Source organism: Melanotaenia boesemani, chromosome 13 (genome assembly GCF_017639745.1).
Source record: "Melanotaenia boesemani isolate fMelBoe1 chromosome 13, fMelBoe1.pri, whole genome shotgun sequence".
In the NCBI taxonomy this organism is placed as follows: domain Eukaryota; kingdom Metazoa; phylum Chordata; class Actinopteri; order Atheriniformes; family Melanotaeniidae; genus Melanotaenia; species Melanotaenia boesemani.
In genome coordinates this window covers 9,528,414-9,547,006 of record NC_055694.1, presented here as the reverse complement: position 1 = coordinate 9,547,006, position 18,593 = coordinate 9,528,414, and the positions used below count along the sequence as shown (strand labels likewise).

The window sequence follows — 18,593 nt, the reverse complement described above, 5'->3', positions numbered from 1 at the left end:
GATTAATTTGTTGGGCAGACATACAGCAACAAGACTGAGCACCTGGGAAGGTTATTTATGACTGAGAAAAATTACTCTGATACACAGCGAAAGAGAGCGCAGGCAGAAGAACTTTATCACCTGCTGCAGAAAACTATCGTAAGTACTGAATTATTTGAGGTGTCCTTGTTATTTAACGCATATACAGTAGTAGCCTGGTCTTCAGTGGTCATGTGGAATTTAATTCCAAACGTTGTTGTAAATACAAACTTAGTCTTCAAGACTACTCTACCCTGTCTCTACTGCATAACTCCACGAACAGTATGGGATATGATTACAAGAAAATTATGGCTGTAAAGTTGACAGAATTTGAACATTTAAACAGATCTAGCACATAAATTTTATTCCAAATGTTAGTAATGTTTTAGATTATGGAGTACAAATATATATATATATATTTATATATATATTATATATTAAAGTATTATTTTTAATATTTGTCCTTTATGCTGTCAGTACTTAAATATTTGAATTGTTTTCATTTTTGGTTTAGGTTTTGCTGCGAATATCATGCGTTTTTCTCGTTGTCGACTCACACATCCAGTAAAGTTAGCAGTTCCTTGCTTTCTGAGTTTGCTTTTCATCATATACTACTACATCAACTACACATCCACAACACAATCCTCATTCCTCCCTGAGGGAAGTGTGGGGAAACTTGGAGGATTCATCCTTCAACATGTTGGCATGTTTCCTCATCCCTCAAGTACCAACTGTCCTCCTGGATTTTACAGTAAAGAGGAACTCAAACCTCACCTTCAGAGGCCTCCCCAAGATCCCAGAGCACAGGGTGCAAATGGCAAACCATTTGTATCACATCTGATGAGTAATGAAGAACGCAAAGAGGAGCTGCGAGGATTTGCTAAGAACCAGTTCAACCAGTTTGCCAGTGATCACATCTCCCTACACCGGGATTTGGGCAAAGATACACGGCATTCAGAGTGAGTAACCCTATGCTCATTATCTTGATCACTGCTGACACTGGCATACACCCAAGAAGTGTAGATCTTAAAAAGCTGATACTTGTTAACTTTTAGTTTGGCTCTGACAGCTGCTTGGAGCAGACGTTTTGGAGATGTCCTGGTCTCCCAACCACCAGTGTGATTATAGTGTTTCATAATGAGGCCTGGACCACTCTGCTCAGGACAGTCTACAGTGTCTTACACACAGCTCCTGCTGCACAGCTGACAGAGATCTTATTGGTGGATGATGCTAGCACAGACGGTGAGTGTATTCACTGTGCTGCATGGTGATACTGAAGCTATTCTACTCATACAGTCCATCACTGATTCCTATAACATATTAAGAATATTACTGCTTACATATACAGTACACATCACACAGAAGGAACAGTTGCATAATTAAAAAAATGTCCTTCCCTCAAAATGTTACTTAAAGATAAAGTATATGAATTATATTAACAGTACTCAGCAGAAATTGGCCACAGTGATTTTTATACTATGTACAACATTTACAATTAGGAAATGTTCTAAAATATAATAAGAACTTAAATCTGCAATTTGTAACAGGCTAATTTTCTGTGTACTCTGTAAATGTAAACAAACTTAACATTTGATACCAGCAGCACAGTCAAACTTGGTAGAGAGGCAAAGAAAGACATAACAGTTAATATAATATATAAATGTTCTTATGAAGTTGTCTGAAAGATTCTAGATAAAGGTCACAGTCACTAATTAATTTTCACATTAATGAATGATGGGTGAGGGTGTCATGGTTGGGTATAAAAGGCACATCCACCAAAAGTTTCACCTTTCAAATAAAGGATTAATCATAGCTCACTTTGTGCCAAACTCAGAGAATCATCAATAACTTCCAAACAATATTTTTTAATGTGAAATCACAACCTAAGAGTTTTAATATTTTCAGCACATAACATGAAAAGATTCAGGGAGTCTGAAGACATGTCACTGCATGAAAACCAAAGACAGAAACCATTGTTAGATGCATGTGATCTTCAAGCACTGTTACTAAACAGAAATATGGTGGCTGAGAAAGATGTGTGACTCATCCCTTCAATAATAACTCAAGATTAAATAAAAGCTTTTCAAGAGTTAAACCATTGTTTATTACAAATGATAAATGAATGAAATGCTCAGATACAGTAGTTTGCTTACTTCATCCACTATAGTACTTGTCAAAGAAACTACACAGGGTTGTGTGCTCTCGCTACAGTTTACTCTGAACCCAATAGTCAGAGCTTAGGACATATTGTTCAAGAGACAGATAAACCAGTGTTAGTGTTTATCCTGCTCCTTAGTGTGAACAAAAGCAATGATTGGATTATAGATTTTAGAAGAAATTGTACAAAGATTCACAGCTCATTCTACATCAGTGGAGCTGACGTGGAGCAGGTGAAAATTTTTAGGTTCCCAAGATCTAAAATCACAAAGATCATGTACATCACACAAATTGGCATGAAATGTATAAAAGACAGGATGGTTATGTGTTGGGTGATGTACACCAGTCTCATTTTGAAAGTAAAGTACAAATACCTCAAATTTCTCTACAAAGCAACAGTTCTGCTACTTCCTCAGATCTAAATAGCAATAAAGTGACTTAACTCATTGTTTTGAGCTTACAGAGTCAGTATAATTTAAAAACCAAATCTAAAACTTGTGTTCAGGAGGTTGTGGAGACCAAAACTAGAGATTAAAAAAATGTTTTATTTTACTTAAATTAACCAGCCAACCAGGAGTACCACTCTAACTGAATCAGCAATAAAATCAGTCTGGTTAGTGCAAATATGACCACATCAGTTTAATAGTTGATGGTATTTCTCTGCTCTCACAAGGTAAAGAAAAAAATCACTGAGGGAACTGACTTGTCACAGTTTAGATTCACCCTCATCTAAACTTTACATTTACTTTACTGTGCTCAGATCACTTGAAGACCCCTCTGGATGAGTATGTGAAGCAGCTGCATATAGTGCGTGTTTTGCGTCAGAAGGAGAGGAAAGGCTTGATCACAGCCAGGCTTATGGGGGCACAGGCTGCAAGAGGGGAAGTCCTCACCTTTCTGGATTCCCACTGTATGTACTCCATCATGATAAACTTGCTTAACTTTACATGTTGCATACAGAAGAATTTTTTCAATAAATATTCTGAAAATTACAGTAATGAAATTAATGCTTCACATCTGGTGTTTTTCTCCCTGCTGGTTAGGTAATCAAACTAAATTGTATAAAGTGGACAAAGACAAAAAAAAAAAAAAAAAAAAAAAAACTACAGGGGATTGGACATTTCTAAGTTACTCCTTGGTGGTGAGAACTAGTTTAACTATTTTCTTTCAAATTCATACATAGGTGAATGCTTTCCTGGATGGCTGGAACCTCTTCTTGCACGAATTGCAGAGTGCCCTACAGCTGTGGTGAGCCCAAAAATCACCAGTATAAACCAAAATAACCTAAAGTTCAATAAGCCAATCCCTAAATCGCATTATGGCAGAGGAAATTTTAACTGGAGGCTAATTTTTGGATGGGAGGCCATCCCAGAAGAGGAGAAGAAGCGCCGAAAGAATGAGACTTATCCAATCAGGTAGATGCAAGTAAAAAAAGACATAATAAGGATTTAGATTACTCTAAAAATGTATTTATTGGTGGATATTTTTATTTTTAGCTGTAGCTGGAACTGAACTATTAGTTTCTGTTTCAATTTTTTCAGGTTATATTCTTCTATTTTACATATTATTGTATTTTCTATAACTATTATATTTTATAACTTTATATAATAATAATAATAATAATAATAATAATGCCTGATGTTGTGGTTTTAAATGTGTATTTCCTCAGATAACTCCTTTTGGGAAAATCTCATAGTCCTATATTTTATACCCTATATAAAATAAACGACGTATCAAAAAATGATCCCCTCAGTGGGGAAATTCTTTAAAGCTCTATCATGCAAAGAAAAAGCCATATGTGAACACTATCCAGAAACATGGCTATCTTCTTTGTACTTCAAGAAGAAGAATTCAGGTACTGAACTGGCCGGCCTGCAGTCCAGACCATTTTCCAATAGAAAACTTTTGGAGCATTATGAAAAAAAAAAATATGGTGACAAAGGTCCAGGACTGTTGAGCTGCTAGAATCCTGCATTAGCCAGAAATGGGACAACATACCTTTCCTAAAACTTCAGCTACTGGTCTCCTCACTTCACAAATGTTTAGAGCAAAGGGGGTGGGACACAATGGTAAACATCACCCTGTTCAACCTTTTTTGAGTGCTGTTGCTGCCATCAAATTCAAGATTAAGTAATATTTTTCATGAAATGGTAAAATATTTCAGTTTTAGCATATGATGTTGTTTATGTTCTATTGGGGAGTAAAATATGGATTTATGAGATTTACAAATCCTTGCATTCTGTTTCTTTTTATCATTTCACTCAGCACCCCGACTCTTTTGGAAATGGGGTTGTATTTCCCAAAATCCTAATTAAAACCACATTAGCAGTAGTCATTGCAAGTGACTGATTTGAGCTGCTTTTTACAGAACTCCTACATTTGCTGGTGGCCTTTTCTCTGTGTCTAAATCATACTTTGAGCATATTGGGACTTACGATGAAAAGATGGAGTTCTGGGGAGGGGAGAACTTGGAAATGTCCTTCAGGGTGAGAAACATCCAATTTCTGTTTTAAAAATGTGTTTTTCAGAGTCTCCAGCTGAAGTTTTTCTTTGTGTTGTTTGTTTTGTGCTGCAGGTCTGGCAATGTGGAGGCCTTTTGGAAATTATTCCATGTTCTGTTGTAGGGCACATTTTCCGTAATAAGAGCCCTCACACCTTCCCAAACGGTAGTGCTGTCATCACTCGCAACCTGGTCCGCCTGGCCGAGGTGTGGATGGACGACTACAAATGGATCTTCTATCGTGCAAACAGAATGGCTGCCTCAATTTTTCAAACAGTTAAGACAATTTCCAAAAACTTAGAAATTACACTCTAGAGAAGGTAGTCACACTACAAAAGCATTTTGCTTTAATTTTTTTCTTTCTTTTTCCTCTCAGAATTCATTTGGAGATCTTTCTGAACGTCATAAACTCAGGGAGACATTAAAGTGCACAAACTTTTCTTGGTACCTGAATAATGTTTACCCTGAAGCCTATGTCCCTGACATCAGGCCTGTCAAGTATGGGCAGGTAAAAGTTAAATTTTCATTAAATTTTTTATGTCTAGATCATCCATCAACAATTTAATTAAGTTAATGTTATTATATATAATGAGCCGTGGAATGGTCTATATATAAATGTAGATATATATATATATATATGTAATTCCACAGATTAAATGAAGATAAATTATCTGAACCTGACTGTTTAACATTTTGTTGTTTGACGACTCAAAGCTTGAAAACACTTCTTGGAAGTGCCGGTTGGATTTAAAGAAGCCATCAAGGAAGTGGAGACCTGGTCTAAAGTTCATATGTAGAAACATGGATGAAGCGCAGGTATTTCACCCTTTGTTTAATTAATCTTTACAGCTAAGGGGTCAGAAAAGATCTATGAAAAGTTTATTTCTTACCTCTCCTGTAGACAGATTTCTGTTCAACATCCCAGAGTTTTGTGTGCAACTACAGCATGTGCAGAAAGCAATGCTCCACTTATTTGTCTGGCAGAGCAAAGCTCTTTATTAGAGAGGTTGTTAACTCTACTCATTGCCTAAAATTATGGATAGAAGTTGTCCTTAAATATGAGCAGAAAGATTTTTGATTATTAATTCAGTCCAGTAAAAGATCAGACTGAAGTCCTGGGAGTCTCTTCAGTGCAAAATTTGTCTTAAATTTGCAGAAGTCATCATGTTATGAGACCATATTTTCTTAAAACTAATCTAAAGATTCACCAGCATTCAGAATCTCCTTTGTAAAAACAGCAATTTCAGACCATATGTAAGAAATATAACAGGTGCATAAGCAAGAAACCTCCACAACTTTATCTCTGAAGGACCCTTTCAGATTTGTAGCTAATTGGAGATGTACCTGGCTGCAGGCTCCAGAATAGGGTAGAGGTTTATGTCAAACATTTTAATTAATCCAGTATAACTGGTACTTTGCAGGCAAATATTCATTTAGACTTTTCTGTTTTGTCAAGAAGTGCTTCAGATACTGACATATCAAGCCTAGCTAACTGTCAAAAGGTCAAGCATTTGTAATATAACATGCTATGGCTCATCAGATGAACACACATCAGACTTTTTAGTGTAAAATTTAGATGAATAGATGTACTTTAGTTGCATTTCATTAGCCCATACTTGTTAGACAACGCCCTCCCCCTTACATGAGAAATAAAAACAACTGAAACATAATAGGAGATGAGTCACAAAATTTACTGAAGTAATGTAAGCCTGTCCGTCATTTTTAATTTGTGAACTATGTTATTTAATCTTTCCTAATTCAAGTCTAAACCTATGAAATCAGTCTTCAACCCCACCCAAAACTGACATTTAACAGGTTATATCGCTGTGAATGGGCCTAAACATTTGATGTTGAACACCAGCTCTTTCAACAAGCTGCAGGCAGGTGTTCTTAGTTGGTGATGATGCCGTTTAATCCAGACAAGCTGACTGTTACTGGCAAACAGATGCTCCTATTTAGCATAGAACAGCTGTGTTTCTGTCATCGTTATTTACTGACCACTAGCTTTTGCAAACTAAAAGTGAGGCATGCCAGATGCTCTGTTATTGGCTGCAAGGGCCCTCACTCTGAAAGTCCCCACGTACAAGAATCAAGCCCTTATCTATGTAGCACTTGCACAATTAATGATGCAGACATTACCATACGTTTGCTGTCTCCTCTCAGGACATTATTTTTTCCTCAACTAAATATAGTGTTTTTGTGATATCCAGTATTTGGAGTACACGTCTCAACAAGAGATACGGCTCAGCTCTGGCATTGGGTTTTGTTTACATGCAGACCCCAGAAGAGGGGTGTCTCTTCAGCGGTGTCAGTTGAGGGGAAAAGCAGCATCTGAGCAAGTTTGGATCTTTACACAGGTACAACCTCTATTTACACTTCATCTCAAAAACTTTCCAGGTTTATGTTACATGACATTAAGTTACACATTGAAGTAGTGAAAGTTTCCATTTCCTCATTCCTTTCACTATGTCTCAGAGGCTAAATATAACCCTCTTTAACATAATAGGGATGTATACCAGTTACACTGTTGCTGTTTGCAGGTAAACCATCTGAAGAACCCTTCATCAGACAAGTGTTTGACAGCAGCAGGAGAAAACGTGATTTTGACCAGTTGTAAATCCACTACAAACAGTCAAAGCTGGGTGTTCATTTGAGACTAGGCAATGATTTGTGTATGTGGTCTTTTTTCTTAAAATGCTCACATGATGTTACACATTATAAAATAGTCTTTGATTCCTGTTTGAGGTTCTAGTGCACTGAAATGAAGAAGATTAATGAATCCAGTCATTGTTTAATACAAAACTGCCCTTTTGAAGCTTGGCCAGAATAAACAAGCTCACAGGGTTATATTTTCAAAGTTGGTGTATTTTTTGTGTGTTTTAATACAAAATTATCTTCCGTTAATTGTTCATTCACTGTGGCTCAAACATGTCACTGTTTGATGATGAATAATGAGAATTATGAAGATACAGCAGTATATCTATATCTATATCTGATACTATGATAATAATTATGATGGCGTTATTATTTCTTAAGTATAGTTAAACTAATGAGTTGCTTAAGTGTGGTGGTGATTTGTTGTCCTTCATTGTTGTAAATGGTGATGTGGTGATCATTTACAGAACGAGGACTCGCAGTGACAACACCGTTTTAATATAACTTTGATAAGGAATCCCAGGTTTCTGTTCAGACCACTCAGATGGGAAACAGAAAACAGCAAATGTGATGATAAAACAGTAGAAAGCCCAGTTGGAAAATATTTTGTTTAACACTGGAGGACCAGACTGGGAGAATTCTTTTTCTGGATTCTTTTTTGTTTTTATTTAATTTCTTTCTTTTAAATTCAGTTTTTATTTTTTTTTTATTGTTTCTCTTGCACCTTGTAATGCTTTAAATGTTTTCTGTAAACACTTTGAGTTGTCTTTTACATGAAAAGTGTAATACAAACAAACTTACATTGCCTCACTATGTTACCATGATATTCAATAATAACAATGACTCTATTACTATTACTTACACTGTATGCAAGTCAAGTCCAACTAAGTCCAACATTTTAATAAAACATCATTTTCTGTATTTAAATAAAGCCAAATTTGCACATGCAAATTTGTTCTTAAATGTATTGCAGCTGCCAACTTTTTATTTTGCAGTGTATGGGTGTGTGCATGATTTATTATGACTCTTTGATATCAGTTGACTACACATTATAAAACTAGGTTTTGGCTTAGGAATGAAAGGTTAAAGAGATTAAAGGTTAGAATAAATTATTCATTGTAAGCAAGTGGTAATCGATCATAGTTTGGAGAAGAAATAAATGCAACTCAAAATTGTGTCATTTGAAATATTTTGCTGGTCCAAGTGTGTGCCAACGTGTGGCGTGTTGGAGGCGGAGTCTGCACAACTAAACCCCGCCCGCCTACCCGGTCAGTGACGTAATTGGCTTCGACAGTGATGGGATCTCGAGCGAGTGCTGGTGAGTTTCTTCCAAACCAATAAAATCTCTCAATTCTGCTTTGTCATTTCAACAGGGAAGTAGGCAGGACAAACAAATAGGCACCGCCAGGCTTGGTTGTGTTGTCTGGGTGTTTGCTTCAAGGCTGCTTCCTGCGTCTCGCTCCGCTCAGGGTTTTAATTGACAGGGTATCATCTTCTTAACGGACCTGTGAGTAGCAGTGGTAGTCGCTGTACTTGTGTAACTAATTGTATTTATTCAGGCTTTACGTTAGCTAGGCATAAGCTAGGGGCTATTTGCTAGCTGAAAGCGGTAGTTTGTGTTTGTTTCTTTTTAAGTCATGTCAAAACAACCTGTGAGACAAGAGGATAATGACAGGGCGAGGATAAAAACTAAGTTCCACAGTTTAATATTGGCGTAATCTTAGCTCTAGCCTCGGTGTCTGATAGTAGCTAGCTGCGACAAAGCATTAGACTGTGTTATCCTGAAACGTTGGCCGATCACATCCTTCTTCATCACGGTGTTGTGCAGTAGCGTTTAGCCCTCTAAATACGGGATTTGGGGAGGATTTAACTAATATAATTAAGGTTTGTTGTGTGTTTGTTTGGCTATTTCGGGGGCGCGGGGGAGACGATCGTAAATACATGCAACATTAGTGTGAGTGATAACAGATAACCAGTTATATACTATTATGCTGAGGAGTTTTCCAGAGAAGCAGCATCTGAAATCGCAGCGTGTAAAAAAATGGAGAAGTTGGTGGTGAAATTACCAATCAAACAAAACTTCCTGGTTCAACTCAGCTGCAGTCTGCAACAAGGGTCAATCTGTTTTGGCTCCTTTTGTTCCACAAAGCTGCTCATTATCTTTTAATGTAAATGGAGGACGAAGTAATTGGTTTGTGCCAAGAGTTTTAAGCATATGTGTAAACAATAAACTGTACATAATCCCTGTTATGATGTACAATGTGATTCTAACTTTTTCTCAGATAGTGCTGCTTTGTTTAAATATTTTTCATCCATTTACTTTTGTTTCAGGGGATTCCTTAAATTTTAGGCAAGGTATTGTTGAATAATTAACACTCTTAATTGGCTTCACCTTTAAAATGTTGGACGTCTACGTCTGTTTTCATAAATACAAGGATATGTCATATAGTGTCTTGCTTTTGTCCCCAAAATAATCAGCTAACGCGGATTAAAGTAAAAGAAAACCAGATAAGACTTGGAAATAAAACTCTGGAATGTGAGATGCATTGAAGTTGGCAGTGAAATGATACTAACTACATAAAAAATAAACTAGTGTAAACTATTTAGTGTTTTTGTCACATAAAAATAGCCCCCATGTGCTTTACATACAATATTTCAACCTGTTTTTATAAAGTTGTGATCTGGGATCTTTTTGATTAACTGGTGGAAAATCCTTCTCTTAATATATACAAAACTATCAGGTGTACTGTGTAAAGATAGTACTGCAGATGGCCTTACTCAACTGATGTGGTAAACTTATATAGCAACAAAGATATGGAGGTCAGTCAGTCCTGAAAATCTTCAAGGGCTTTGACAGTTTCTTTTAGTGCAGTTGCAAAAACCAACAAACATCATACTGAAACTGGTTCTTATGGGAACTCTGAAGAAAAGGTAGATGTTTCCTTTGTTGCAAAACATCCACTAAAGCAGGAGGAACATGAAGAAACTGCATGGATCAAGCTTTCTGAAATATAAAAAACTGGGGATTATCAATCTAATATCTATTCATTGTTATAGATGTATTCATTATTAAGTTCCCCATGATTTTACCTGGCTGAATGGGTGCAGTGGTATCCCTTGAATGATAGGAACAATCCTTCATCGACTACACTACATGCGAAAGTTAGCTAAATTTTATGCATTTCTACTCAAAGGTATTATACTTCACTCAATTAATAAAAGGGTTAAGGATGGATCTGATCACTACTTAAGTTGTTCTGCAGACTGACAACAAACCTAAATATACACCTAGATTAATCAGGAATTTTCAGCCATAAGAACAAGGTGTCCTGCAGTAGATGGTATAATGGCCCATTCATCAGAGTTCTGATGTGAACATAATAAACCTGTGATTACATTGAGATGGCTAAAAAATTTGAAAATGGTCTCTGGCATATATCTTTAAACATCTAGAACAAGCTGTCAAGGACTTTTAAAGTGGATGATGTTTTAAAAGGCTCTGATGAATGAGATGTATTCTGGACATAATTCTCCCTTTACTTGTTGGAGACTACTTTTATAGGAAAATTATTTTACTTATTTTTCATTTTTAACACACTTTTATTTTTTTATTATTCACTGTATACATGAATGTACATGTACCACACAAATATATTGCAGATTTATTGAAATAATTATTGCTTTGCGGTCTATGTGGTATATTAATGTAGGCAGGATGCAGCCAGAAGTAATTTTCTTGATTATTGATAATTTTAATAAGTGTATTTTCTATTTCCTTTTTAGAGAAAATGAGCAACATTCCCCTCTCTCGCTCTGAGGTGTTTGGGCAGCTGAGGAAAGAGCTGCATGAAGATGTAGAGTTCCATCAGTCTGATGTTCACATCTTCATCATCATGGGAGCGTCGGTGAGTAATCAGTGATAGGAGCATGGAACTTTTCTCTTTGTTCTTCTGTTTTTGTTCTTGACATTACCACTACTAAGGCTACTTTGGCAATGATGTTTTTAACGATTTCAAATGTTGTGTTGAAATTTAAAAGTGCAATAATTGCACAGAATGTGATGAGATGACTGTTGAAACTGATTTCAACAAACTTCTGCAAACAAGCAGCATTCAGTACAATTTCAAAAATCTAAAAAAAAAACCTCAAAGTTCCTCTTGTTACACCTTAACATCTATTTATGACATTTTTAAATGGTGATTTTTTTATTTGATTATTTTAAATGATATAAATCAGGTTGAATTGGTGTGGGAGGGTTTTGTTAGTATCTGTTAATATTACACAAAAACACAAAAAAAGGACATTGAAATAATCTGATGAAAAAGGTTTTGTTTCCTGCATCAGTTTCCTCATACTTTTCAGGTGTTGTGTAAAGGAACTAATCATTTCAGACTTTCTAAAGCTTTTTATTCTTTATTCATGCATAATATTTCACTTCATCCTCATTCTCTCTCCCTCGCTGAGAGGACTTGGTCTAATATACCTCATTCTTTAACCTTTTCTATTATTAGATAATACTTATAACTAAACTTGTTAATGTTATACTTGGAAAAAACAAAACAAAACTGCTTTTTCCTGTTTTTTTTTTTCTTTTTTCTTTGACAGAAAGTATTTCCGTTCCCATTGATATGTCATGGGAAAATATTTGGATTTAGTTTTATTTTCACACATTTAGCCAGGCCACAGCATTTCATCAGCTGAGTCCTTCTCCGTTGCTCTGTTTGCACCCTTTGTAGAAGAGAGTCATGCTGTGGCCTTTCTTTTTTGCAGTGTCACCGCCTGTCAGCGTTTTTCTTTCAGTGCAGGCTGCTGGCAGATCAAGGGAAGGGCCAGACTGCATGCAGTCTCCCTCTGGTTGTGCTTGTTTTACGGGTGTGTGTGTGGATGTATCGCAGGCTACTACAACTTAGGCTTTTCTGTTTCACATACAGGAACATCAACCTTTCAGACATCTACCTGCCACCACTAATTCAATGGTTGTTTTAATGCACCTACATGACTACATGCTAGCTGTGTTTGAGGCTACTGGTTTATACTTTGCTTCTTAACTATATTGTTAGATTATATCTATGAAAAGTTAGGAAGAAATAATCATTCAAAACAAACAGCCTTAAACAAGGCAGCATGATTACCAGATGAGGATTAGTGTTTTAAAGGTAGATGTGGATTACCTAAACTCATTTGGTTTATTTAAAGTCAGCAGTAGATTATTGTGGGAATGACTTTTTGATTAGGTCTACTCTGATGTTCTGGTATCCATACCTTTTTTCGAGATGTTTCAAGTCATTCCTGATTTCTAAAAGCCTCCTTTCAGGTTTCATTACTTGGCACTGGCATACAAGGCCCTTGTCTAGCAAGAGTGTTGACTTGTGAAACACAGTATTATATTGCAGTTAAACCACTAAAGCAGCAGGTCCTTCAGGATTATTTCAGGAAGCAGCCGGTCAGTCTTTTGTGTCTTGTAGGTTGGCATTTGCTTTCAGTGGGATTTATTAGGTAGCGCAGTTCTCCAATAAGCCAAGCTATCTACTTACCTGTTGCAATATGGTGTTACTGGTAATACTGCAGCCTCTTGAGACCCGGGTTTAGTGGAAAATGAGTAGTTTTCTAACAAATGTTGCTGACCACATAAATATGAGACATTAAACCAGAGAAAGTAGTTTGAAGGTGGGATCATATTTTTAAATATATATATTTTGGACCTGCAGGGAGATCTGGCAAAGAAAAAGATCTACCCAACTTTATGGTGAGTGAAGCACAGTAGCATGACCATGCCTGTTAAAATACAATGTTCTAACCTGGAGCCTCTGAGGTTGGCTAAAATAAATTGCATGCTTCTCTGGTCTCACCCAGGTGGTTGTTCAGAGACGGCCTCCTCCCTGAGCAGACGTATTTCGTGGGTTTTGCTCGCTCTGACCTGACAGTTGATGCCATCCGCACATCTTGCATGCCATACCTGAAGGTAAACTAGACTTTTGAAATCCTTTAGAAATTCTCTGGCAGATTGTGTTTTGTTAAGCTTACTTAATAACAGCTGATAAATGCTTAAAATTTGCAACCTCTGGCCCAGGTAGCGGACACAGAGGCAGAGCGGTTGTCAGTCTTCTTCAGCAGGAACACATATCTCAGTGGGAAATACACAGACGAGGCTTCTTTCTCCAAACTTAATACTCACATCCTGTCTCTACCGAGAGGAGCTCAAGCAAACCGTCTCTTCTACCTGGCACTGCCACCTTCAGTTTACCACGATGTTACCAAGAACATCAAGCACCACTGCATGAGCACAAAGTCAGTTCAAACTTCAATTCACTAAGTGCAGATGTGTCACGCTGTCTCTTTTTTTCTTCTCCTGCTTGTACTGTTTGTGTGAACAGCGGTAAACATATGGGTGTTAACCTGGACAGGCAGCAACACGTAGCTCCTGGCATGTCTCTGACGTATTGGTCAGCTATTCTGGATCTATTGTGAGCCAAACCACAAAAGCTTTGTTTTGAGTTTTTAAACATACACAGAAATTTCTTTTCTAAACTACAACCTCAAACTAAATTACACAATACATTGAATTGTTCTACTGGCAAACGTGTTATAAAGATCTGAAACAATTTAGTTTGAAAAGTTTGAATTAATGTGTAAAATAATAATATAATATAACAATATTTCTTCATGCTTGTATGTCTTGTTTAGGGGTTGGAACAGGGTGATTGTAGAGAAGCCATTTGGACGGGATCTTCAGAGCTCTGAGGAGCTGTCTGCTCACCTCTCATCCCTCTTCACTGAAGATCAGATCTACCGTATAGATCACTATCTAGGCAAAGAAATGGTGCAGAACCTCATGGTGCTCAGGTAGGAAACCCATCTTCACATAGTTATTTTTGTGCTGGCATTTATTTATTATGTGATGCTCTGTAAAGATTCTGATAATCAAGTTGATAGTCATACAATTGCCTTTTATATAAATAAAGTATTTATCTTTTTTGTAACCCCTCATCCGGTACAGAAGAGAAAATCTAAGTGTGATTACCTGAATATCTACAGCTTAGTGAAACTAGAATCATACAATTTTGCAAGCATTTTTTTGTCGCTCCTGTGAAATACTTTGTTTCAGCATTAAAAATACAGGATCTGCTGTTGATTTAGTGGGATTTGAATTACACCCCACTTCATCTTCAGCTGGCTTCTTGCTAAGAAAATGATACAATATGAATAGAAGTTGGTTTCTAGTGAGGATAAATGTTTATGCATGTTGTCATGAACAGCTGTCTTGTTGTCTCGTGTGCTGCTGAGTGGAGAACAATTATGCAATGTTCACTGCAGGTTTGGGAACCGAATCTTTGGGCCAATCTGGAACAGAGACAGTGTGGCCTGTGTTGTTCTTACCTTCAAAGAACCATTTGGCACTCAAGGACGAGGAGGCTACTTTGATGATTTTGGCATCATTCGGTGAGGCAGAAAACTTTAATCTTTATAAACTGATACAGTTGAATGCTTTCAGGCTCAGCTTTCATAATTTTTGTTGTCACAGGCAGATCTATCTTGCAGTAACCCCAGTTTAAAGCAATGTCCTGTAAAATTAGGCACTTTTCGCTTATATTTAGGATCAACCAAAATGTCTCCCTTGTGCACTTGTATGTGGATGTTGGTGCCTTTGAAAAGAGTGAAGTTGTATTAATTCAAAATTCCTCATCAAAATTTGTAATTGTCTACATGCATTTAATTAATTTGTGAATGAATTTGGAAAGGTAAGATAAAGTTGCATTAAAGTGTGTTATAAACAGTTCAGTGATGTAAATTTGTTCGTTTTAACAGTACACCAGTTCCAACTAATGATCCCTCTTAATCTTAAGTAACTCGATCGGAGCCCTGACAGTGTCCTTGTCCTCTGTGTGACCACATGTTCCTTTTGTTGTGATCAGAGATGTCATGCAGAACCACCTTCTCCAGATGCTCTGCCTGGTTGCCATGGAGAAACCAGCTTCCACCAGCTCTGATGATGTCAGGGATGAAAAGGTACAGCAATTTCAGACAGTAGCAAAACACTTGATGCATTCAGTGAATGATACATTTGGGTGTTTGTGTGAGAAAATGAAGCGTGTTTGCTCTGCTGTCATGTTCCTTCTTGTAGGTGAAGGTGCTGAAGTGTATTGCTCCAGTGTCCATGTCGGATGTGGTGCTGGGTCAGTATGTGGGGGACCCAGAAGGCGAAGGAGACGCCAAGCTGGGCTACCTTGATGACCCAACAGTACCAAAAGGATCAACTCAGGCCACCTTTGCTACCGTTGTGCTCTATGTGCACAATGAACGCTGGGATGGTAAAGACGGCATCTCTTTAAAAAGTCTGCCATATGCTAAATCCTCATTCTTTCCTGAACTTTTATTTATACACTAAATATTTCTTAGGTGTTCCTTTCATCCTTCGCTGTGGAAAAGCTCTGAATGAGAGGAAAGCTGAAGTGCGACTGCAGTTTACAGATGTCCCAGGAGACATTTTTGGAAATAATTGTCGAAGGAATGAGCTGGTGGTGCGTGTGCAGCCCAACGAGGCCATCTACGCCAAGATGATGAGCAAGAAACCCGGTGTTTACTTCAGCCCTGAAGAAACCGAGCTAGACCTTACCTACAAGAGCAGATACAAGGCAGGCTTACACTGATTTGTTACTTTATTGTATTTTTGTAAATATTTTCAGTTCAACACCAAGTAATGATACCATATTGCTCTTAATTTCAGGATGTTAAGCTTCCTGACGCTTATGAACGTCTCATCCTGGATGTGTTCTGTGGAAGCCAGATGCACTTCGTACGCAGGTGTGTTTTTGTTTCCTGCCCCTGCTGACTCTTGCAAAATTAAACCTACCTGATTTGGTATTCTGCGAGATCTTCACTAGATGGCACCATTGTGCCTCTTTACCCTGTTCAAACATAACAGTTCACCTTACAGAAACGTCTCATGTTGTCGTGCCTGACATTTCTTGATTTTCTTTTTCTTTCGTAGTGATGAACTGAGGGAAGCTTGGAGGATCTTCACCCCTCTCCTTCATCACATAGAGAAAGAGAAGCCGCAGCCTATTCCTTACAAATACGGAAGGTAGGAAATGTTCAGTCTGTTCTCAGCTGAAGGACGATTTTCATACTAAACATGAATTGTTTTTCTTCTTCTTCTTTTTAGCCGTGGCCCCACAGAAGCAGATGACCTTGTACAGAAAGTTGGATTTCGCTATGAAGGCACTTACAAATGGGTCAACCCACACAGACTTTGAGTTGTGATCAGATGAGGAAGTAGAGGTAGAGTAGGAGGGGTGCAGCAGGGTAAGCGAGCCATCATTACTGGAGGGATTTTTGAGGAAGGAGGTGATTCTGCTATGTGGATCCATTGAGCAGCAAATAAGATTATTCCTTAGAGCCTGCTCATCAAACATTCAAATGAAAATATTGAATTCACAATTTTCATACAATAACTTTAAAAGTCTTACTTTACATTGGGACCAAGTTAATTTAAGAAGAGTAAAAGAAGATATTTTGTAGAAATGATAAATGTCTCATGAGCTGGCTCTCTGTCTTTGTCTCCAAGAATAGTACTTAGTCATGGTGGTAAAAGCAACGAGAGCAGAACAACCTGGGTCATGTTCAGGCTATGTAAACCAAAGATGGTACCTGAACCCAGCAAAGGCGAGGAACAGGGACAAGTGTCCACCAGCTGTGACTCTTAAAACCTTTTGATTGTATGACCAGTATCACTGCATTTATTAGTAACACATAGGAATATTGTTTTTTTGTTTTTACAACTTATGTTCTTTTTTACCTTCCCTGCCTGGGACCAAGCACATCCGTGTTAAAAATCAACACTGTCGTTTGCAGGTGATTCAGGTAGCGTCTCAAAAGCTTTCATTCAACAGTCTTAAATGTCCTTCTGGACGAGGAAAACAAGCTGCGTTTTGTTTTATAGCTTCCTTCTGAGCTTCATTCCATGTTTTGTTTACATTTTTCCCCCACATTTAAGTAACTTAGCATTCATGTTTTAAAATATCCCGACAGCAGCTGTGTCTTCCACAGGTCAGCAATGAATGTCTGATGGCACACTGTACGCTGCTGTCCACTGCGCACATGTAAGAGAGCTAAACTTGCACCGCTTGTAATAAACTAGTTTTGCTTCTGCTGCTGCGTCATGGTGCCCATCATTTCTTGGTACTTCGGAGCACAAAACAATGAAGGCTGTACTAAGAGTGTAAAAAGTAAAGAGACATTAGAAAATGAATCATGACAGTTTGACACCAGAATTGGTTTATTTGTTAAAGTTTCCATCACAAACTAGCTGAGTAAAATCTTGGTTGGGCAGGATCACAGTAACAAATCGTGCAGTGGATGGATGATAAGCAAAATGATCATTCTGGTTCATTTTAACCAACTGTTCCATAAGTTTGGCTCAAATTATAAACATTTTTTTCTTTCCTTTTTAAATGGAAGTATCTGAGTATTTGTTTTTGAGTCTCAAAGTCAATACAAATTAGCAGCAATGATTGGCCGTTAACTCCACTGTGGAGCAATGAAATAATTAATCTCAGATCAGTTTTTTAAGGAGTTCATGCTAGTTACCCTTGTATGACATCTATTTTTAACTCCTCGTTTGGACTTTTTTCCAAGTCAAAATATTCAAGAACTCAAGTTTCTGTTTTGATATTTAAAAAGAGCAAAAGTTGGCAACCATACAGTTTAAGGCACCTTAGCTTTGCTAAAAACATTTGCTGTGCGTTTGACAGGATTTCCATTTACAGTACAGGGAAGAAACATCTGAGTAATACAAGACAAACACAAAATGAGGTATTACATCTATCATCATATAACTTACAGTGATGGGCAGTTCTTCACTGGACGGCAACATTAATGCTATAAGAATAAATCTACTGAATCCACAAAGTAACCGAGTGGACTCATTATGTACCCACATGGAAACTGAATCAGTCAGTGTCACATTTTTTTTTTCTTTTTTCAAAACTTACAACTCAATCAAGTTGGATCATGTTAAGTGTCAAGCATCAGTGTTGTAATTTTAAAAAATGGCCTTAATGCATTCTGATTTTATCAAGATATAAAAAAATGTATGCATTTCAGGCAGAAGAGCTAAAAAAAAAACAATTATCTTTCAAGTTTGAGCACAAAACTTCAACTAAAAAGGAAACACTTAAAAAACGACTGGATTGGATCTGAACACATGCAACCTCAACATGGATTCGCTGGCTGGAGTCGTAAATTTAAAGGACAGCTTTGGAGT

At 37.3% G+C, this 18,593-nt stretch overlaps 2 protein-coding genes across 4 annotated transcripts; both read left to right on the top strand.

Moving 5' to 3' along the window:
- Window positions 1-8,297, top strand: LOC121651716 (polypeptide N-acetylgalactosaminyltransferase 6-like). 2 transcript variants are annotated; one of them, XM_042004107.1, is made up of 11 exons: window positions 1-138; window positions 771-977; window positions 1,088-1,260; window positions 2,936-3,085; window positions 3,359-3,590; window positions 4,544-4,661; window positions 4,751-4,951; window positions 5,052-5,183; window positions 5,390-5,491; window positions 6,886-7,032; window positions 7,216-8,297. In XM_042004107.1, the coding sequence occupies exons 2-11, from the start codon at window positions 859-861 to the stop codon at window positions 7,327-7,329; spliced, it is 1,488 nt and encodes a 495-aa protein (XP_041860041.1). In that variant the 5' UTR covers window positions 1-138; window positions 771-858; the 3' UTR covers window positions 7,330-8,297. The 2 variants fall into 2 exon arrangements, with proteins under 2 accessions (XP_041860041.1, XP_041860040.1); XM_042004106.1 differs by having other exon boundaries at window positions 533-977.
- Window positions 8,298-8,600: 303 nt separating this feature from the next.
- Window positions 8,601-17,479, top strand: LOC121651720 (glucose-6-phosphate 1-dehydrogenase). 2 transcript variants are annotated; one of them, XM_042004119.1, is made up of 13 exons: window positions 8,601-8,648; window positions 11,114-11,235; window positions 13,039-13,076; window positions 13,184-13,292; window positions 13,401-13,618; window positions 14,015-14,173; window positions 14,645-14,770; window positions 15,244-15,337; window positions 15,453-15,639; window positions 15,728-15,963; window positions 16,056-16,132; window positions 16,320-16,412; window positions 16,494-17,479. In XM_042004119.1, the coding sequence occupies exons 1-13, from the start codon at window positions 8,627-8,629 to the stop codon at window positions 16,582-16,584; spliced, it is 1,572 nt and encodes a 523-aa protein (XP_041860053.1). In that variant the 5' UTR covers window positions 8,601-8,626; the 3' UTR covers window positions 16,585-17,479. The 2 variants fall into 2 exon arrangements, with proteins under 2 accessions (XP_041860053.1, XP_041860054.1); XM_042004120.1 differs by lacking the exon at window positions 8,601-8,648 and adding an exon at window positions 8,688-8,837.
- Window positions 17,480-18,593: the final 1,114 nt, after the last annotated feature.

Bases quoted from the DNA above. Each gene is read 5' to 3' on its own strand.
- LOC121651716 (XM_042004106.1), top strand. From the start codon at position 550: ATGCGTTTTTCTCGTTGTCGACTCACACATCCAGTAAAGTTAGCAGTT. The intron at 978-1,087 runs GTGAGTAACCCT...TGGCTCTGACAG, and splicing joins AAAGATACACGGCATTCAGA to CTGCTTGGAGCAGACGTTTT. The intron at 4,952-5,051 runs GTTAAGACAATT...TTTTCCTCTCAG, and splicing joins CTGCCTCAATTTTTCAAACA to AATTCATTTGGAGATCTTTC.
- LOC121651720 (XM_042004119.1), top strand. From the start codon at position 8,627: ATGGGATCTCGAGCGAGTGCTG. The intron at 8,649-11,113 runs GTGAGTTTCTTC...TTTCCTTTTTAG, and splicing joins GGGATCTCGAGCGAGTGCTG to AGAAAATGAGCAACATTCCC. The intron at 13,619-14,014 runs GTCAGTTCAAAC...TGTCTTGTTTAG, and splicing joins CACCACTGCATGAGCACAAA to GGGTTGGAACAGGGTGATTG.